Source organism: Piliocolobus tephrosceles, chromosome 1 (genome assembly GCF_002776525.5).
Source record: "Piliocolobus tephrosceles isolate RC106 chromosome 1, ASM277652v3, whole genome shotgun sequence".
Lineage (NCBI taxonomy): Eukaryota > Metazoa > Chordata > Mammalia > Primates > Cercopithecidae > Piliocolobus > Piliocolobus tephrosceles.
Window position 1 is genome coordinate 215926234 of NC_045434.1, and position 21814 is coordinate 215948047.

General features: G+C 55.6%; 1 protein-coding gene across 4 annotated transcripts in view; it reads right to left on the reverse strand.

Moving 5' to 3' along the window:
• KCNAB2 (potassium voltage-gated channel subfamily A regulatory beta subunit 2) overlaps positions 1 to 21814 on the reverse strand; it is a 102323-nt gene that overhangs the window by 45503 nt on the left and 35006 nt on the right. For 2 of the 4 annotated variants that reach the window (XM_026448158.1, XM_026448159.1), the window contains exons 2-3: positions 13922 to 14050; positions 12693 to 12734 (exon numbers count right to left, since the gene is read on the reverse strand). In XM_026448158.1, coding sequence (XP_026303943.1) covers positions 12693 to 12734; positions 13922 to 13998 — 119 coding nt within the window. In that variant the 5' untranslated portion in view covers positions 13999 to 14050. The remainder of the gene's footprint in view (positions 1 to 12692; positions 12735 to 13921; positions 14051 to 21814) is intronic. The other 2 variants (XM_026448161.1, XM_026448160.2) reach the window with 1 other exon arrangement.

Sequence of the window (21814 nt, forward strand, 5' to 3'; positions counted from 1 at the left end):
CTTGAACGGCCCCATTGCCCCATCTTAACTAATTATATCTGTAATGACCCTATTTCCAAATAACGTCACATTCTTCTTCTTCTTCTTTTTTTTAAGACAGGGTCTCACTCTGTTGCCCAGGTTGGAGTGCAGTGGCACAAACAGGGCTCACTGCAGCGTTGAAGTCCTGGGCTCAAGTGATCCTCCTGCATCAGCCGCCTGTGTAGCTGGGACCACAGGCATGTCTCACCATGGCTGGCTAAGTTCTTGATTGTTTTTAGAGATGGGGTTTCGCCATGTTTACCAGGCTGCTTCTCAAAGTGCTGAGATTACAGGCATGAGCCACCACACCCAGCCTAATGTCATATTCTGAGGTTTAGGATGAATGTGAATTTTGGGGGTCTTGATTTAACCTACTAAACTCTCCTCCATCACAAATCCTGTCCACATTGGAGGGAGCTGAGGTTTCCCCCGAGTTTGGAGGATGGGGTCTGGCCCCTCCTGCGTCATCGTCTTGTGTCCTCCACCTTCCTCCCTCCAGCCTAGCCGCCTGGGCCTTCTCTTCGCTCCTCCAACTTAGACAGGCATCCATTCCAGACCCCTCTCCTCTTGGGCTGGAATGTTCTCCACATCTTTAGACGATCCCTCTCTCAGAGGGTTCCCCCTTGGCCTCCCTGGTCTCTCTTTATTGCATTGTCCTGCATTGCTGCCTTGGCCAGTGGCCACTGTTGGAACTTGTCTCTGTGCGAGCTCGCTGCTTCTCTGCCCCCCAAACCCCCCAGGCCATGGCTGCAGTGAGGGTGGGGACCTGGTTAATCTTGTTCATGCAGCAGCTCCAGGATCTGGCCCAGCGCCTGGTGCCAAGCAGACTCTCAATAAACATTTACTGAATAAACAAAAGGAATCAATGACTAGCCCATCATGAATGCACAGCGTCTCCTTCTTGAGAAATTTCCAGCAGAACAAGGAGGTCAGCTGTGGCCGAACTAGCGGACCCTTTGTCCTTCCTTTACAGCTGGATTTAGGATACAAAGCCTGAAAAACTCTGCCATCTAATGGACTCACAGGAGAAGTGTTTCGTTTCTTCAAATTACAACCACATATTCAAACAACGACAACCAGCCGCTCTGGCTGTCACCTGCTCATGGTGTGACCAAACACGCCGTCCACAGGAGAAAACGTTAAAGGAGCAGTCCCGGCCTGCACTCCACTCTGCAGAGAGCACGCAGATGATCCCTGGGGTCTGTCTCAGATGGAAGCCAGAGATTGAGTGTTGCCAGATAAAACACAGGACGCCCAGTTAAATTTGAAGTTCAGATAAACAATGAGGAGCTTTTTAGTACAAGTCATGTCCCAAATACTGCATGGAACATATTCATGCCAAAAAGTTACTCGCTATTTATCTGAACTTCAAATTTAACTGGCAACTCTACAAGGCCTGGGTGGGGAGGGTCCCCTTTGACTGACTGGCTCTCACAAGGGCATGTTCCTGAGAGGCACAGAAGATAAAAGCTGTCAATTTGCAATTGACAGGGATTTACACCAGCCAGAGAACGGCGGCTGGCAGAGCGCTGTCCGAGGTGCTGAATTCAAAGACAGGCACACTAAAAAGAAAGTCCTGTGGAGGTTCCAAGGGAATTCAGACCTTTGTGCCTATCATTTAGAGCAGGGGGCTCCAACACCCAGAAACACATTTTTCCCCCATGGAGAAATACCCCACACATTTTTATCCCATGGAGAATTTACCAAACTTTGTGTGTGTGTGTGTGTGACGGAGTCTCACTCTGTCACCCAGGCTGGAATGCAGTGGTGTGATCTCGGCTCACTGTAACCTTTGCCTCCCGGGTTCAAGCGATCCTCCTGCCTCAGCCTCCCCAGTAGCTAGGACTACAGGTGCGCTACCCCACACCCAGCTCATTTTTGTATTTTTAGTAGAGATGGGGTTTCACCATGTTGGCCAGGCTGGTCTTGAACTCCTGACCTCAAGTGACCTGCCTGCCTCGGCCTCCCAAAGTGCTGGGATTACAGGTGTGAGCCACTGAGCCTGGCCCCAAACTCTTAATAGGACTTATCTTTTGATAGGATAGTTCTATGGCACTTTCACTTCCTTTTTCTTTTTTTGAGACAGCGTCTCACTTTTTACGTTGTTGCTCAGGCTGGAGTGCAGTGGTGTGATCACAGCTCACTGCACCCTCAAACTCTTTGGGCTCAGGTAATCCTCCCACCTCAGCCTCCCAAGTAGCTGGGACTACAGGTGCATGGCACCATGCCTAACTAATTTCTTTGTATTTTGGGGTAGTGATGGGGTTTTGCCATGTTGCCTAGGCTGGTCTTGGACTTCTGGGCTCAAGCAATCCACCCACCTCGGCCTCCCAAAGTGCTGGGATTACAGGCATGAGCCACCATGCCTGGCCTCATTTTCTTCTTTTATACATTTTTGTTGTTGTTGAGATGGTGTCTCGCTCTTGTTGCCCATGCTGGAGTGCACTGGTGTGATCTCGGCTCAATGCAACCTCTGCCTCCTGAGTTCAAGCGATTCTCCTGCCTCAGTCTCCTGAGTAGCTGGGACTACAGGCGCGCCCCACTATGCCTGGCTAATTTTTGTATTTTTGGTAGGCAGTGTTTCACCAGGTTGGCCAGACTGGTCTCGAGCTCATGATCTCAGGTGATCCATCCGCTCCGCCTCCCCAAGTGCTGAGATTACAGGTGCAAGCCACCATGCCCGGCCCTTTATACATTTTATATGGCTGAAATCAGACTTCCCACCCCAACCCCCCTGCCCAGCCCTTACCGATACTTCATGCCTGTGCGCTGGGCGGTGCAGCCGTCCAGGGAGAGGCCGTGCATGTGGAGGAAGCTCTCCATGTTCCTGGCCTGGGCAGCCGCCCGCACCTCCCGCAGCCGCTGCAGTTCCAGCATGTCCGTCTGGCGGACGGGATGCAGGGCCCATTCAGAGTGGCACCTGCTGCTCACGCTCCGCAGACTCTCGCTGTACGTCATGGACAGCATGGTGCCGCCTGGCCTGGGAGCCGCCACTGTCCAGACGGTGATGAGTTAGACGGTGTGCCAATGCCCCGCGTGCCCCAGGCTGGATGGCTGGCCCTGGGGCAGGGGGCGGCTGCAGTGAAACATCCTCTAACTAGTGCCGCCACCAGGAGGTCTTGGTGTCTAGGAGTGGGACCCGGCCCCTGGATGTAGACGTCTCTTGGCATGAGATTCTCAGTCCGCAAAGCAGTGCTTGCCAGGAACTCTGGCTAAGCTGCCCTTTTCTGCCCCCTGCATCTGTGAGACAAGCACAGGCAAAGCTGCATTCCAGACAGGACAGCTGCACCCCAAGTGTCCAAATGAAAACGGGAGCACAGAGAGCATGCAGAGCCTGAGGCCCCCAAATGCTGAAGACCAGGGCTGATTTTCCGTGGTGACTGTGGTACCACATCACAGTGTTCTCTTGAAGTGGTTCCCAGGGTAAAGCTGTCCCTGGGAAAGCAGCACAGGGCACACCTGTTGCTGAAGTAAACTCTCCTGTAATTATGCCAGGGAGGCACCTCACCCCTGCATGCCAGGTGGCCCCAACCTGGGAAGGTCCTATTTGCTCCTAGCCTTGTAAAGGGAAATGCTATCTATATAACACATTCCCTGCTTGTTGAAAGCATCATTGCACTGCAGAGATCTTTGGGCTTCATGCTTTTTGCAAAAGAACAACCGAGCAGAATGCATTTAAGCAGGTTGCAGAGCAGAGTGGCCTGGGAAAATAGGCTTAGTTGGGACAGGGGAGTTTCAAAATTTCTATGTGAAGAACCATTGCTAAATAGTCAGCTGAAATGATGAACGCACATTCTTGGAAACTAAAAGCAATGTAAATGTCCATCGATAGGGAACTGGTTACCTAAGGGACAGTCCATCCACATAGTGGGAATTTGTGCTGCTATCAAGAATGAGGCGTCTCAACACACACTGATGTGCAGTGAGCCCTGAGAGATAGGGGACAATTAAAAGGCCAAGGGAGAAAGCATGCGTCCATCAACCACTGGTGTTAATTCACGTGCACAACAGTGAGTGGACCAGTGAGGGCAGCCTCGGGGCTGAGTCCTCACCCTGCAGAGTCTGTGACAGGGCAATGAGGACATGGAGGCAGGCTCAACACAAAGGAGGTCCCCAGTCCAGTGACCCTCACCCCACCTGACTGCAGCCTGGGCCATGGCCCAGGTAGACAGCACTGCAGCCCTGCGTCATTGCCAGAGAGAGAAGGTGCAGAGGGGAAGTCACCATTTCAGCTGGGTCAGCTGCACAGGGGGATCCTGGAACCTGGCCTGGGAACTGCAAAGGAACCAGCACTGTCCCCAACTTCTGCCCCAAGAGAGGAAAAGTTCGATTATCCCTGGGAAGGAGCTGGGAGGGCTATCCTGGGAGCTGAGACAGCTACAGAGGCTTTAGCATGGTCCTTGAAGGGGGCTGAGATGTCCTGGAGTTGCCCTAGGCTGGGCCTTTCCTGGGGTGAGCTCCAGGGGCCAAAGGAAGGACCCATGAGGGGCAGGAGTATGTGATGAGCCCCATGTACCAGGGTCCTTCCAGAATAGGTGACCAGCCTGCTGACCTTTCACTGCTCTGCCTATATGTGCACCCAGAGAGGGGGCCACCTCCAGGAGCCCCACAGCTGCCTCTTTCATGGAGGCTTCCCTGCAAGGATTTGCCTGTATCTTATTTGTAGGGACCATCATTCATGTCTGCCCTGTTGTGCCCAGCATGAGGCCTAGCTCAGAGCAGAGCCTACGAATGTCTGTTGCATGAACATGCAATTGAGGTAGGGAAGGTGGGCTCAGAGAAGAGCGAAAGAGAGACTAGCCGGCAAGAAGCCCCCGAGGAGCCCCTCCAGGGAGATGGTAGCAGTGTCCACACAGGCCTTGGCCCCACCACCCTGGTCAGGGCTGGATGGCTCCCTCCCCAAAAGCAGGCAGCCAGCTGTCCTCAGGGAGCCTGCCGTGCTGGTCACTCACAGCCTGCACCTCTGTCTGATGGGCATGGCTCCCGGGGGGCCTGTGCTTCCCATCCTACTCTCCACCCCACGCACACCATGCCACGTGCCTCTTTCCTGCTGCGATCTGTCTCCACTACGCTCGCCATCATCCACCTTGCAGATTCCTTTCTAGCTGTCCTGTGTGCTGAATTCACTCCCCTGAAGGTTGGGTCCAGGAGGGTAGGGACCCTTCTGCCTCCTGCCACTGCTGCCCGCTCAGTGCCCATAGGAGCGCCCCTGGTGCATAGAGGAGGGGCTCAGATACTTGTAGAACAGAAACCAAGGCCCAGGCTTCTAAAGGCCAACCAGGGCTATACCTGGGCATTTCCTGGCAGTGCCGGGACAGCAGCTGGCGGGGACATAACTGGCTTCCTGCTTCAGGCCCAGGGGCTCTTTGCAGGTCGCCCTCTCTTGCTGGCAGGTTCCCACGCCAGGAGTTGCATTCACCACTGCTCATTTCTACACTGCGAGGGATGGTGGCTGTTGGACCTCTGCATGCTAAAGCAGGCAGGTGCCCTGGCATGGAAAACCCTCTGCCTTCTGGGAGAATCGCTCTGGAGGGCAGAGAGGCCCGGACTCCAGGAGAGGTTCATCTTAGGAAATGAGGCCCTTGGCACCCACAGACAGCAGCACCAGCTTCCCCTCCCTGCCTACTGGCCGGCCACTCCCTTCCCTCCATGCGCGCGGCAGGCAGCTGCTTCTGAGGTGGCTGTGTGGCCGGCTGCCAGCCTTGTGTGGGGCAAATGGGGGCCAACCCTTGCTTTCCTGAGGTCTGTGTTTAGAAAGAAGGTTAGCTGGGCAGGCTGCAGCTGCAGGGCTCTTTCTGAAAGGCAGGACTAGCCTCAGACGTGCAAGTTCCCTGCCTGGACCGACCAGGCTGAGATCAATAGTCATTAGCTTTCAAGACATTACTCATGAAAAGCAACCCAGATCTGGTTTGGCTCTGGAAATACAGCCAAGGCCCTGGGGTGGGAGGACAGGGTGGCTGAGTGCCCAGCTGGGACAGGGACAGCTCTGGTTGTCACCTGCCCATAGTGTGACCCAGGCAGGCACCTTGACCGCGCCTGGCCTCAGCCTCCACATCTGTGAGGTGGGCTGGGCACAGGCCTGTTGTACCAGGCTGCTATGGGCTGCGTGAGATGAGGCTTTGGACAACTGGGTGGGAGTTGGTGATGCAGCAGGGAGCGAGTCTCTTGGGGGGGCGTGGGATAAGACACCAATTATGATGAATGCTGTGGAGAGAAAAATCCAGCAGCAGGGGCTAGCAGGCAGGGCAGGAAGGAACTTGTGGCCATAGGCTTGAGTGAGAGGAGTGAGCCACACAGACACCAAATCTCCCTAGAAAATGCTTAAGGGGAGAGAATACAGATGCGAATAATCGCCCCCTACCCAGCAAGATGGTGGAGGGCCGAGTGTGGGGATGTGGGTGGGAGAAGCGAGAGAGGGCAGGAAAGACTGGGTTTTGTGGCCAGGACTTACAGGGCATCCCTCTCTGTCAGGGCCCGCTTGCAATCTTTCCTTAGAGCTCATCTCGCAGCCCTGGGAGCAGGCCTGCAGGTGGGGGCCCTGCGGCATGGAGGGAGCCCAGAGCCTCTTGCTGCGAGCTTGTCCCCATGGTGCCAGGGCAGGGCTTGGGCCAGGGAACTTGTGGGCATAGAAATGGCAGCCTTTGGCATGGGGTGGAGGGGTGAGGAGCAGGGCTGGTGCCATGAGGGGTCCATGGCCGCTGGATTCCCCTGAAGGTTGGGTCCAGGAGGGCAAGGACCCTTCTGCTTGCTGCCATTGCCCCCTGCCCAGTGCCCATGGGAGTGTCCCACGCACAGAGGAGGGGCTCAGATACTTGTAGAACAGTAACCAAGACCCAGGCTCCAAAAGGCCAATCAGAGCTATACCTGGGCCTTTCCCAGCAGTGCCAGGCAGCCATTGATGGGGGCGGGGCTGGCTTCCTACCTCAGACCCAGCGGCTCTCTGCAGGTCGCCCTCTCTTGTGTAGGGGAGGGGGCTCCCATGCCAGAACTTGCATCCTTCTGCACAGTGGGGGCTCCCTGTGGTCCTGAAGGGTCATGACTCTGGGAGGGCTGCTCCGGGGGAAGAAGGATGAGAGTAGGCAGAAGGCAAAGGGGCTCTGCCCGTTACCAGTGGTGCTTGGGGACAGAGGACAAAGGCCAGCTCCTCTGGACTCCCTCACACTGGGGCTCTATTTTGGGCTTTTGCTGAAGGAGACTCTAGCAGCGTTAGGTCTTTGGATGAAGGGGCCTCAGTAAGACTGCAGGGAGGAGGGAGCAGCCCCACTGTCGGGCTCCTGCCTCAGGGTCCCCACTTCTCCTGTGCTCAAGAGCACAGTGACCGTGACTTCTGATTCAAAATATCCCAGATCCCGGCCGCTTTCCAAAGTGAGGGTCTCTGAGCCCTGACACTCCCTCACCACCCTGGTACCAAGAAATACGAGCCCCTCCTCAATAGCCACTGCTAATTACGTGGCACCTACAGGTTCTTTCCTGGGCTGGGCCTGCCTTGTGCAAATCTATTCTTGTAGATCAGGGGCCCAGGGGAATTCATGTGAATTAACACTGTGACATGGAAAAATGCAAGGAAGATGTTAACCTCATGAAGTCAGGAGGAATCACTACCTCCCCCCAGACTCCTCTACCTGGAATTTCTGAATTGTTCTGTTTACTGAAAGCCAACAAAGCATACATCATAAGACTGAGAAGGAATCCTGAGCGTCTCTTCTGAATGGTGACACCTGTCCAGAGAGCAGAGAGCCCAGCCAAAGTTCTCCAAAGCGGAAATGGAAGGGGAGCTGCTACCATTCCGGGGTGCGGCTCTACAACGCACGGCATTGCATCAGTGCAAACAGAATGATTTTCGCTCAAGGACAATCAGCAAACCGAGGCCCCAACAAGCAGCCCCCGGCTCCCTCGGCACGTGCTTCCTGCATAGACAATTCAGACAAGACCAAACCTCCCCGACAGTGCTCTGGGCAAAACCGGAAAATGCTGAATCTTAATCAACGGTGAACACAGCAAGGTACAAGCTAGACACCCGTGTCTCCCGCAGACGGGAAAACAGCGAAAACAGTCAGCCTTGGGCAGGTCTGGGCTGTGCGCAGGGCTCAAGCGAGAGGTGTTGCCTGGCTGAAACCCACCGCCCACCACCCCGTCCATCACCGTCATTCCAAGTTTACCTCAGGCTGGCTCTTTTCTGAGGTCTTCTGCTTTGAAAAAATGTAGAGGGTCTAATTCCAGATCAGACAAAACCACCCCAAAATATTGTCTCCTCTGTTTTCATTCCTGCGGACGCGTGCCCCCAAGCGGCGTCTCCCCTAGGAGGGTAGCAGCTGCATCCAGTCCTGGGGCTGAAGGGAGGACTCACCTGCCTTCGTGGGGGCGTCTGTTCGTTAAAAAAGCCACAGTCTAGTTTATCAGGGATCACCAGACGCTCTAAGGATCTGGCACGGCGGCTTTTTCATTAGGGAGTGTCACTGCAGGACGTCAGAAGCAATTGGTGAATGAGATGAGTCCCACCAGGTTCGAGTTTTGAGGCAGCGAGTCCATTAGTTCTATTAGGGCGTTTTCATCTCAGCGAAAGAGGCTGAATTATTCACGAGTGCCTCTTCCCCTAAAAGCTCGGGAAGTGCAGTTCTGTGCTGCAACCTGGCAAGGCTGACTCCTGGTGCATGGGGTTGGGGTGCAGCCCAAGGTGCGGGGGGGGGGGGGGGGGTCCTGCCAGTCCCTCAGGCCTACCCTTGCTGCCTCCATCATCCCCATGTGCCAGAAACACAAACCCTTGGGCCCACAGGTTGAAAGGGGCAGGCCTTGCCCTTTGGTATCTGAGTGCGGGACACAGAGCCTGTGGCTTCCACACATCAGTCAGATCTGAACTGTGTCTGCAGCAGGGGAGCCAGGGGCCCAGTGGTATGGGACCACCACCCACAGCCAAGGGGGTCTGGAGAGGTCTCTGCTCAACACACGCAGATGCTCCTCGTCTCCTCTGGGGACGCACCCCAGATTGGCATATCTGATACTGCCAGTACCTATAAATGGCAGGAAAGTCCCAGAATCTGCTATTTGGACTCCACACTGCCACTCGCTCGAGGGAGGGACACAGGAGCCCTTCTCCACGGCACATGTCCTGACCTGGGGTTTGGGAAACGCTTTGAGACCACGCCAAACCAGGCTGAGCTCCAGGATGAGGCTAAGTGCTGAGCCCCAACCCCAGGGTCGTGACCCCCTGGGGTCACTGTGTGTCACAGGATGCCAGCAAAGTCCCAGCGTGACATCATCTTCCGGCTGAGAAAGCGCGCCAGTGAATGTGGGATTTTGAATGGAGGCGGAACCGTCTCCCCCACGACAAATGAGCAAACAGTGGTAGCTGCCACGGGGGAAGGTGGGGGACAGGAAATCAGTGCCCCAGACACAGTGTCGAAGATAAATGAAGTCGGAGGCTGGGAGAGGACGTGGAGTCTGGAGGTGTCTGGCTGCGGGTGACTAGCTGGGAAGGCCTTGGCAATTGAAATGGTTTGTCCCCAAAGGCCCAAGCCCACTCTGTCAGTTCCCCACATGTCGCCCAGGTCGGGGGGGCCTGTGTCTCACTACTGGGTGGTGGCTGCAGCCTAATGTGCTCCGAATGAGGCCCTCTCCTTCCCCTTCCCTGGGTCCACTGCTGCTCTCTGTCCCTCTCTGTCTCAGCACCTGCCCATCAGTGGTCAAGCCCTGTGGACGTGGCTTCTGACATCCTTTCCTCAGGCCGTGCACCCCTTCATTCTCTCTCCATGCAGTTCCTGGAGCTCAGCCGTCCTGCACCTTTCCTGGACACTGTCTGGTCTCCTTGCATTAGCCTCTCTCTTCCCTGTCTTACTCCCTGCTATCAGGCTTCCTTCCTAGAGCAGATCTGTGACCCCTGCCCTGCTCAAACACCATAGATGGCTCCCCAGTGCCCTCTGAGTTCATCCGAGCCCCTCTGCTAGGCATTCGAGGCCCCCCACCAACATCCCCCTCTCCAGCCTGCCTCTCTTTATTCTCCATCATGTCCCTGATGGCCCAGGCTGGGTAACTGTTGCTTCCTGTTCTCTGTGCACACTTCTGAGCTGTAGCTCAGGCTGTTGTATCGACTGAAATGCGCTTCCCAGCTTCTGTGGTGAATCCTGTCCAGCCTTCAAGGTCCAGATTCAAGCCCCTGCTGCCTTCTCCACGAAGCCTTCCTGGCTCTCGGCTGGCTGTGGCCCCTCCTTTCTCAAACCCCAAAGGCTCTCTGGGCTTCTCCTAGGACGTGCTTTGCCTTCTGGAGATCATTGGAGCTATTTGAGACTTGGGGTACATGGAAGTATTGCTCCCAATCCTTCGCTCCTCTCTGTACTCATGCCCTTTGCCATGTGACTTCATAGCTCCTCCCACTGGTGGGGGCAATATATTTCCAGCCCCTTGACTTTGGGCTGGTTCATGAGACTGACTTTGGTCAAAAGCGTGTGAGCAGAGGTGACAGCGCTCCGACCCCAACCACAGGCCTTAAGAGACCCTGCATGTTTCTGCTTTTCCTCTGGTACTTTTGCCACGGGAAGGACATGCCTGGGATAGGCCCCAGTTAAGGACGGGAAGATGGAGGACATGAGGATTCAACTTGCAGCCTGGAGACAAACCCAGCCGAGCCAGCTTAGATGAGCTGCCTGGTCAACCAGCAGACACAGGAGCAAGGAAGAGATGCCGACTGCTGTGTGGCACTGAGTTTTGGAGCTGTTTGTTATGCAGCATTTGGTGGACAGCTGATTGGCACAGTGTCCTACGTCGATTCCTTGCCTGGGAGCTGCATGGGGGCAGGGCACGTGCCTCGAACGCCTCTGCCCTGTGAGAGGGCCAGGCCTAAGTAACTGAAAGAACCATCCAACAGGCATGTTTAGTGGCATGCTTGAAGTGATGAGGTGCCCTACTAGGAGTGGCCCCCAGCCTGTTAACAAACAAAGACCCTAGCCCTTAGAGGTTATCTCCAGACCCCCCACAATAGACACCCAAGTGACCCCCTGGATATCCAAGGGGTACGATGGCCAGAGCCTGTGGGCACCGAAATTGGGGCTGAGAGCCCAGAGGGTGAGCTTCCGCGCTTCCCCTGGGGCCGGGCAGGCCACCTGGAAATGAAGGTTCTCATGCACAGTGTTCCCAGGGGCTGGACAACATGCTGAGGCTGTGGGGTTCTGAGGGCCGTGAGTGGGCTGGAAGGCTCTCACTTGGTCACACTGGACAATTTACTTGGCCCCTCCTGGGGCCAGGCCCTTGGAGCTGGCTGGTCTGTACCCGTGGGCAGGCCTTTTGAGCTGGCAGATCTGCACCTGGGATTTTCCTGCCTGCTCTTCGGACCTCCCCCCTTCCCTTCTGAGGACTGAGGCTGCCCCAGGCTCCCTGAGGATGCAGTTCAGGTACACGTTGCATTTCACTGATGAAATCCCCTGGGATGAGTGGTGTACATTTGTTAGGATGTGTTACACCATGCATACATACATCATAATGCAAACATTTCACCCAGGAAAAGCATGTGCAAGCCCGAGTTCAGATTTAACTATTTTAGGCAAAATCTTATCTACCAAAATTTCAGTAGGATCAAAGAGTTGGCCATGTCTTTAGAGCTTCCCGTAAGGAGCAGGACCTCCCAGGAGGCACTGAAGGCGTGGCACAGATCACTCTGAGCATCTAGGTCTATGGTCCCCGTCAGAGGCGCTAAGGCTGGCAATGGCCTGGGGCAGGGGCAGAGAGAGAAGAGCCACATGGAAATACATTGCCATCCCCCTGCCCACTGCCTGGTGCATTGACAACGACCCCCAAAGCCCTGTCACCAGGTGTCCGGGTCCAAATAGAGAGACCTCCCGGCCTGACCGCCAAGATGCAGCAATGCATACCAGCGACCTACTGCCAGAAGCCGTGCCGATTCCCTCAACAGTCCCAAGGCACGGGGAGGCTGCTGCCCGCGGGCTCCAAGCAGCCCTGACATTTTACTTCCTAGGGTTGGAGGCTGCACCAAGAACATGCATCCCCTGCGTTACAGGTGAGGGAGAGGCAGCCCAGGGGGAGGAATGGGTCTCCCTGAGAGCACCCTGTGGGGCCCTAAGCCTGGCATCTTGATGCCACGTCCCGCTGGGCATGGTCTCTTGCCAGGTGAATGTGCCCGGTTTGTTAATTCACCAACAGAGAAACACATCAGAAAGATGTCACTAATCAAGTCATATCAGTACTGCACACTCCCAAGCAGGCATTAACCCTCAATGAGCCTGAGGAGCTCTGTGAGTTCCAGATCAGCTCAAACCCACAGGCAAAGGGGGAACGGATGGGCTTGCCACGTCCTGTACTCTGATAACGGAAGCAGCACAAGTCGGCGACCACAGGAAGGCGTCTCCCGCACTGCCTGATGAGTGAAGCTTTAACGGTAGATTTGGCTGAGAGCTTGGCAGTCATCAAAAGCCCATTTGCTCAAATCAAAGCAAACTTCTGGCAGATCAACACATACAATTAACCTGACTTCGCATTTTCCATCAGGACATTGCACAGTGTCCTGTGGGGGTAGGCACAGAGGGTGACGAGCAGAGCCTGGGGGTCTTAGGGGGCTTTGGCTTCACAGAAAACACCAGCACACCCTGCTCGGTAAGGGTGCAGTCCTCCCACCCACTCCTTGGCCTTCGGCTCGCTGGGTTTTAGGGAGAATGAAGACTCATTACCTGTAAAACTGGAGCTGTCTTTTGGGACTCCCATACCGAGTACTTCGGACAGCAATGGAGGAAAGAGAAAAAGGAGAAAGGGAGAGAAGAGAGAGAGTCCATAGTTGGCATCAACCCCAGCAGGTGCAGGTCAGAAAGCACCACCACCGTCCCGTGCCCCCGGGCCCCCACCAGCCGCCTGCTCAGGGCAGTCTCTGAGGATGCACGTCGGGTGCCAAATGCTCTGCAGCAGCGCCACCTGGTGGCCATGGGCAGAGAGCCGGAGCCAGTTTTCTGGACACCAAGGGCTCCTTCCATGCCAGGCCCTGTTTTCCGTGGTGAACCTCCGGGTGAGGGTTGGTTTGGATTGCACGTGCTTCAGGACTTGCTTTGCAATATGCTTGTGGGCAATGGCTCAAAACCCTCCAACCCAGACGTGCAGAGAGCCCGCGTGCTGGCAAGCCCGCACGTGCTTGCTGGGCTCTTTTTAGGACAGACACTGCCTTTCCCTGTGGCTGTCACAGACATGGGCTCTGGCTCATGCCCCAATGATTATCTGGAAAGGTCTGGCTGCCCAAGACCAATGGGCTGCTGGGGTACTGCCTGTGCCTGCATCTTTCATGGGTTCTGTGCTCTGTCCCCAGAGGCTCAGCTCTCACGGAACGCCCTCCGCAGCTAGCTAGCACTGCCGTTCAGCGCTGTTTATGGTGCAGACAGAAACACCCGGGGCTGCAAGCGGAAGTGAGTTCCACAAGGAGGTGGTCAGGGTGCCCTGGGAACATCTGGTTGTCCCCACTCCCTCCGGTGTTGGGAAACCGGTAGACACGGTTCCCCAAAGGCCTGCAAGGTCGTGATCCTCGCTCAGGGGAAACTGGCGGGGCCACAGGGCCCGTGATGTATAAAGTGGGAGGAACAGAATGCTGGGGTTGGCCCTGCACTCACTGTCGGGCCTCTCTGTTAAGCTCAAACGAGATATTTCGGAAGGGTCGGGGACAAGAAAGGAGTCTGCTCTGGCTCAAACCCCCTGGAAAAGTTTTGCTTTTTCTTTCCTACCTGGGTTTTTAAAGCCCCTGCTCCTTTCTTGGAGAAAACGCTCACCGGCGTGCACCTCGAAACCCGTGGAAGGCAGAAGCCTGTGGGCCCTGCTTGGGCCCTTCCTCCTCCAGAGGGGAGGACGGTGGCCTTGGGAACCCCTCCTGGAGGCAGGACTGACCCTGGGAGGGGGCCTGAGTGAGGGGGTGGGAGGTCACCTGTAGATCATCCCGGGGGAGCCCGTCTGCCGCAGGGAGAGCCGAGCCGGGGAGCCCGTCGTTGATTCTGGATACATGGAGCCAGCCTCACTTGTTCAGATCTGCTGGGTTTTTTACAGTGGGAAAATTCTGGAAGGAAAGCAAAATAAGGGAGGGGAAGAGGGTGGTGGTTAAAAAAGATCAACCAGGTTCGGCCAGGAGACTCTGGGATCACAAAGGCCTAGGAGACTGTCTGGGTTCAGGGTATCGGGGAGCTCCTCAGCAGACAGACAGACAGACAGGCAGACAGACAGCAGGCAGGCAGGCCCATGGGCTCAGGAGGGACTGGAGAGCAGGTGACAGCTGTGAGAAGCGTTTCCACAGTTCATCACTCCACATTCCCACCCTACATGTCACGGGGGTCCTTCCATACCAGCCCAGCTGTTGTTCTGAAGCCACAGGTATAGGTTCTGCTGCTCACACGGTGCAGAAGAGACCGCCCAGGGGGCATCTGTGCACTTTCTGAGCTCCTGAGTGCACTGCTGTCCCCCAGGGTCATCGCTGACACTGTCCCTTGCCCTGACTCGAGCCCAGTGCAGCTTTCTGGTGCTGCCACTGAGCTCCTAAGTCAGGCAGCTTGTCAGATGCCACTGATGTCCGCAGCTCCTGGGATTTCTGCCCTTGGGCAGCCCCTGCCCTGGAGTGTGGGCTGGACCTAGCAAGCCGCTTCTAACCAGCAGAACATGGCAAAGGTAATGGCAAGACTGTCACTTCTGTCTGGCTACAGACTGTCCGTCCTGGCTCTGATGAAGCAAGCTGTGGTGCTGGAGAGGCCCGTGGGGCTGGAACTGAGGGCAGCTTCCGGCCCACAGCTGGTGAGAAGCTGAGCCCTCAGCCCAACAGCCCAAGGAAAGGAGTCCTTCAAACGAACAAGGGAGCCTGGAGGTGGATCCTTTCCTACCAGAGGTTTCCAAGGCGAGCCCAGTCCTGGCCAGCACCTCGACTGCAGCTCAGCAGTCCCAAAACAGCAGACCCAGCCCTGCCCTGCCCCAACACCCGACCCACAGGAACCAGGAGATCACCTTCTGGGCGGTTTGAAGATGCAGGGTTTGTGAAGAGCTGTTACAGCAGCATTGATAATGAGCATGGCTGCCAATATCCAGCCGTCCACCCACCTCTCCGGCTTCCACCCTTGGGTTGAGCCACTGCTGTCTTTCACCTGAACTCCTGGGTCCCCTCCCAGTGGCTCCCCCCACCGCCTCCTGAACCCTCTCAGCCCTGCACGCCTTGCTCCACCCGGCTGGCTGCTGGCTTGGGGCTTCTATTTCCAAAGCGAATCTGGTCCCATGCTCTTTCCTCCCTCTCCCAGGCACTGCCCCCCAGGACCCTACGCTCTGCCACCTGGCCCTCAGCCCAGGCCCCTGGCCTTCCCAGCAGGCTGAGCTCACATCGTCTGTGGACCCTTGTACTTGCGGCTCCTTCTACTGACTGCACCCTTGCTGCAGTGCTTCTCAGCGCCATGAGCCCTGACTGTGAGGCTCACGGGTCCCTGCCTCTCCCTAGCCAACACCATGCCCTTGCTGCCTGCACATGGGTCTGTGGTGCTCCAGTTCCCTCTCTGGGGGGGGTGCATTCCAGGAGGGCAGTGGTTCTGTGGGTCTTGCTTGCTGCCGCACCCCCATGCCTGGAACAGGGCTCGGCTCCTGGAAGGACAAAGGACCCCTGATCCAAACTAATGTGGTCCCGCACCCACGGGCAAAGGGATGGCCTGGGCTCAAAACATAGCCCCGCCCGTCCACAGCAACCCATGAAATTGGTGGGAAACCTGACACTTAGCCAAGCGGTGGATTGGCTTTGTTTTTCCCCCTCTTCTTTTTCCCCAGAACAGTGACCTCCTGTCACCAGGGAGCCGGCTTCCTCGGAAGAAAACCAAGTAAGGGAGGGGATTCACAAACAGCCTCTGTCCCTGGGGTCCAGGCAGCGCAGGTCTAGGTCTCCCTAATCACGGAGGTCTCCTCTGAGTGAGCAGTGAGAGCCCATGTGTAGACCTGCTGGTAAAATGGGACCAGCCTGGAATACTAGCACTTTGGGAGGCCGAGGCAGGTGGATCGCTTGGGCACAGGAGTTTGAGAGCAGCCTGGGCAACATAGAGACTTTTTTTTGTAGAGACTCGATCTCCACAAAAAAATAAAAAAATTAGGTGGGCATGGTGGTGCATGTCTATAATCCCAGTTACTCAGGAGGCTGAGGTGGGAGGATCGCTTGAGCCTGGGAGGTCGAGGCTGCAGTGAGCCACGATCGTGCCACTGCACTCCAGCCTGGGCGATCCTGTTTCAAGTAAACCAAAATGAAAACCAAAAACAAAGATAGAAGATGCAGAGAAGATCCAGCACCATGCTAACCTCAGAGGAAGTGGTGGGGCTTGGTGACGATCCCCTGGAGTTTTATTCTTAAAGACCCTCATTCAGGCCAGGCATGGTGGATCACGCCTGTAATCCCAGAGCTTTGAGAGGCCAAGGCTGGTTACCTGGCTTTGGGGTGACTGAATCCCTGCAGTACTGGGGGGCTGGAGGGGCCGCAAGGGCAGCCTCTCTTTGAGCCCATTTGCAGGTCACACATTTTGCTCTTAGATGACTCAGAGGCAGGAAATCAAATAATCTCACTAAAGTCGTTAAAAAACCGTCGTTAAACTCCTAAAGATGCTGTGCTTTTGATCAGAGGACAGTGCATTTCTTCATGCACGGAACACTGGCTGAGCCCTCCTGCTGTGGGAGGCTGCCCCATAAGCAGTGGAGCTCCTGCCCCTCCCCTGAGTAGCTGAGGGACGTGGACAGGAAACCAAGGCTGCGGAGTGGAGGGTCCTGCTGAGAGCAGAGTCGTCTCCACAGCCCGTCCCCAGGGAGCCCTCATGGAGGCTGCATAAGCAAATATGGCCCATAGGAGGCAGGATGTCCTCACACAGGCTTGCAGAAGGGGCTGGGGGCTGGGATGCCTGTGCCTTTCACAGGGTGTGTAGCCCACCCCACACCTCACTCTTTCTTGGGTCTAGCTGCTGAGCTAACTTCCAGAATTCCGGAATCACAAACTCAACTTGGGTTGGAAACAGTGCAGGGACTGAGTCACTGGTTCCATGAATGTGGGGTGGGGTCCAAGAATCTGCATTTCTCATAAGTCCCGGGTAACGCTGATGCTGCAGGCCCAGGGACCACGCTTTGAAGACCCCTGGCCTGGAAGTGAGGTCGAGGGCCAGGAGTCTAAGCAGGCCAGAGCCAGCCTGCTGCCTATTTTTGTAAATAAAGTTTTATTGGAACACCTCCATGTCCATTTGTTTATGAATCTTCTCAGGCTGCTTTTCAGCTCCAAGGGCAGGGCTGAGGAGCTGCAATAGACTGGCTGGCTGGCAAAGCCTAAATTATTTACTACCCGGTCCTTTACAGAAAGAGTCTGTGGACACCTGCTCTACGCCATCCTCTCTCCCAGGCTCAGGGGACACCTCGCAGCTCCTCCCTTCCCACCCCACCCTCAGCTGCCACTGCTGCTTCCCAGACCCCTGAGGAAACACAAGCAACCAGAAGCCACCTTCCCCAGACAGGGACGCGATCCGTGCTCAAAGCCGCCTTCCTTCCTTCCTGTGGTTACCCAGTGAACCGGCTCCACAGTGTCCATGGCCACGTGGCCACCCCCAGCCCCACACCCACTCAATCCCATTCCTCCTTCTTCAGGAGGCATTGCCAGCTGCATCCAATGAGTTATTTCTCTCATCTCCAAAGAAAACAAAAAGCACAGTTTCTATTTGTGTGTGTGTGTGTGTGTGTGTGTGTGTTTTGAGACAGAGTCTCACTCTGTCGCCCAGGCTGGAGTGCAGTGGCGTGCTCTCGGCTCACTGCAACCTCTGCCTCCCGGGTTCAAGTGATTCTCATGCCTCAGCCTCCCGAGTAGCTGGGATTACAGACGTGCGCCACCATGCCTCGCTAATTTTTGTATTTTTAGTAGAGACAGGGTTTCACCATGTTGGCCAGGCTGGTCTTGAACTCCCGACCTCAAGTGATCCACCCGCCTCGGCCTCTCTAAGTGCTGGGATCACAGGCATGAGCCATCTCATTTGGCCTAAAAAGCACAGTTTCTTAGACCCACTTTCTTTTCCACTGTTTCTCGCCTTCCATTCACAAGAAAATTCCTCAAAAAGTTTTCCTTCAATTGTCTGCGATTCCTCTCCTTCTTCCAGCTCATAAACTGTCTCCAATCAGCCTCTGCCCTCACCACTCCATGGGAGCAGCACTTGCCAAGGTCGCGGTAACCTCTTCATTGCTAGGTCCAGTGGTGCCCATCGTATCAGGGCGACAGAGGTGCTGCCTGCAGCTTCCCCAGCTCCCGGGACTCCATGCCCCCCTCCCATCCCTCCAGCCACCCCTTTTCAGTCTCCTGGGCTTCTTCCTGCTCCTCTCTGTCCTCCAGTGGCTGCCCTTGTTCAGGCCTTGAACCTCTTCTTTTCCATCCCCATGAAACCCCTCAGATTCTTGCCCATCTCATGGCTCTGAACCCTGTCGTTATGCTGCAGACTCCACCCTGTGAACCCCAGAGCTGTTTATTCCCTGCCTATGTGGCTCAGTTATGAGGGTGGGGAATGTGTGCCTCGGATTCCCGAGTCAGACACTGAGCTCCCGACTGCCCTCACCCCCAGCCCAGTTCTTCCCAGGGTGGTCTCAGCTGAGTAAAGAGCTCCCCACCCTCCCAGGTGTCAGTCCCACCCCCGGGAGTCACCCTGATTCCTCCCTTCTTCCCATGTCCCGCCTCCCACATCCAATCCAGCCCTGGGCCAGGGGCCCGTGTCTCTCCCTGTCTTCTCCCAGGCCCAGGCCACCACTGGCTCTCGTGCTGCTCCTCCCAGCGTTCCCTGCGCCCACCTCCACCCCAACTGGCCGACTCTATGCAGCCAGGGTGATCCTCCCAGAACATAAGTCAGATTACGTCATTGCTTTGCTCCAAACCTTCCAACAGCTTCCATTCCATTCAGAGCCAAAGTCCAATCTCAACAGTCGGTCCACAACCTTTCTAGCCACATCCCCCTGCTGAGTCCCTCACACACTGGCCCCTGCCACACTGTCTCCCTGGGGGTCTGTGAACCCAGCAGACAGATTCACTCCCACCTCAGGGCTTCATGCACTCCCCCTCCTCCCGCCCGAATTCAACTTCTGACCACCACGGTCTGCCTGAGTCCCCTCCCACGTTTGCCTCTTTACGCCAAGGTCACCTTCTCGTGGAGGTCTTCCCTGGACACCTCCCTCACATCGCAGTCCCCGTCTCCCCCATGCTCCGTGGTCCTTCCCCTGGGCTGTTTCTCCCCACGCCTGTCACCTGCTCACAGGCCTTCTCCTCCACCTACTCGTCTCGTTTATGCCGTCTGCCCACCAAGATGCCGGCTTCGGGAAAGCAGGGAGATTTGTCTGCTGGTTCCCAGCTGTGCCTGGCACCTAGTAGACACGGAACAGGTATTTGTTGAGTGAACGAATGAGTGGGTGGATGCCTCCGTGACCCAGCCTGCTGAAGGCTGGAGCAGAGAGAGCACTGGAGAGGCAGCTGGGGCTCGCGGTCTGCGTTACTGCAGGAGCATGGCCCACGGCGCTGGGGACGGGCTCGCATGTGGAACAAGGGCAGCTTTCTCCGGAGGGTGCAATGCCCACTGTGTCCAGTGGGGGTGCTCAGGGCAGCTCCAGGTGCAGGGACAAGTGGCACCGCTGGTCACTCTGGGGGAGGCGTCCCTAGGAGGCCACCTGTTCCACTCCCCCACCTCTGGACTCCGAGAAGTGTTGACCCGAGGTCAGGCTGTATCTGTGCTAGCAGCCAGCTCGCCAGCCTGCAGCGACAGGCGGGAACTGTACGCCGTTTGATGACCACTTTACAAGGAACTGCAGGCCACGAACACAGCCTCTGTGTCATTCCTCACCAGGGTTCCACCACCTTTGCCACCTCACAGGGGAGGAAGGGATGGTGAGATTTCCCCACAGCCCCTGCTTTACATTTCAGGATGTAAGACACACAGAGGCAGAGCCCAGAGTCCACCTTCTCGAGCTGCAGACGCCACTGTCCAATCAGGAGCGACTGTATCTGCCAAGCAGCCAATCCCTGTGGAGCCAACATCCTAAGGGGGATGCTCTGAGTTCCACGCTGGCGCAGTGGCTCCTTCAGCGCAGAGGGAGGCAGACACGGCTAAGCTGGGTGGCCCCGGGCTCCCTGACACCGCCAGGACTTGGGAGAACAGGCTTCAGAAACCGCTTGCCAACACACCAGACCCAAGAGGGGAGCCTAGCAGCTGATGGGGTGCAGGGCCCAGGGTCCATGCAGAGAGCCCACAGGCTAGGTCCCTCCCATCAGCTCCACTTCCACTTGGTCTGTGTGTGACCTGGAGCAAATCTTCTGGATTTAGATTTGGAGAAACTGCAGCATGGAGCATTTACACAGGCCTGCCCAACTTCTCATGGAGCAAAGAGAAGCAAGATGTGAAAATGCTTGGAGCCCAGGAAGGAATCCGGTCATTAAATCCTAGCTCTTCCCCTTTACGTGGTTGGCTGACAAAGACAGGGGACCTAGGAAGGTCGGGAGGCTCCCTCTATGGGCATTTTCTTTCTTCCTACCAACTTACTACTTTGAAAACTTTCAAACCTCATAAAAGTGGAAATAATTAGAATAGCAGTAAATACTCTTCATCCCAATCACACACCAATTGTTTACCTCTTGTCTCACTTGCATGCATTCCCGCTCCTCTCCTTCCCTTTTCCTCTCCCTCCACGCACATACGCACACACACGCACATGTATACATGCACAGGCATACACATGCACACACACCCACATGCACACAGGCACACATGCAATGCACATGCACACATATGTACACATGCACACACACCCACACACATGCAAACATACGCACACACCCACATGCACACATGCGCACACACCTACATGCGCACACATTTTCTCTGAACTGTCTGAAAGTGCGTTGCAATCCCCTGAGCTCCACCCCTCAATATCCCAGCACTCATGTGAGAGTTTTGTCTTAACCACACCACCAGCACTGTACTGTACCTAAGATATTTAGTTCAATATCGCCTGATCCTCTACTGGGTGTTCCCAATTATTCCAAAATAACTCCTACAGCTTTACAAAAATCTGGGATCCATTCAAGGCTCACAAATGGCGTTGGTTATTCCTCTCTCTTCTCTCTCAATCTAGAAGCAACCCCCCATTTTTTTCATTTTTGTTTTTTATGACACTGACCTTTTTTGAAAAGTTCAGGTCATCTGTCCTGCAGACAGTCCCTCGGTTTGGATTTGTCTGACTGCAGTTTTGGGATTCAATTTAGCTGAACCTTTGTGGGGAGGTCTTGTCCTTCTCATGCATCCAGGAAGGGGCGAAAAAACGAGTTTGCCCATCAGGACAAGACCAGGTCTGGTCATTTGGTTAAGGTGGTGTCTGCCAGGGCACAGCTCGTTCTTTCTTTTCCTTCCCTTCCTTCCCTTTCCTTCCTTTCCTTCTCTTTCTTTTCTCTTCTTTTGTTTTGTTTTCTTTCTTTTTCTTTGACGGAGTCTTGCTCTGTTGCCCAGGCTGGACTGCAGTGGCATGATCTCGGCTCACTGCAACCTCTGCCTCCTGGGTTCAAGCAATTCTCCTGCCTCAGCCTCCCAAGTAGCTGGGACTACAGGTGTGTACCACCATGCCCAGCTAATTCTTGTATTTTTAGTACAGATGAGGTTTCACCTTGTTGGCCAGGATGGTCTCGATCTCTTGATCTCATGATCTGCCCACCTCGGCCTCCCACAGTGCTGGGATTACAGGCATGAGGCACTGCACCCGGCCACAGCTCTTTCTTTTTTTCGTGATTAACCAGAAATCACACGGAAGGTTCTTGAAGGCT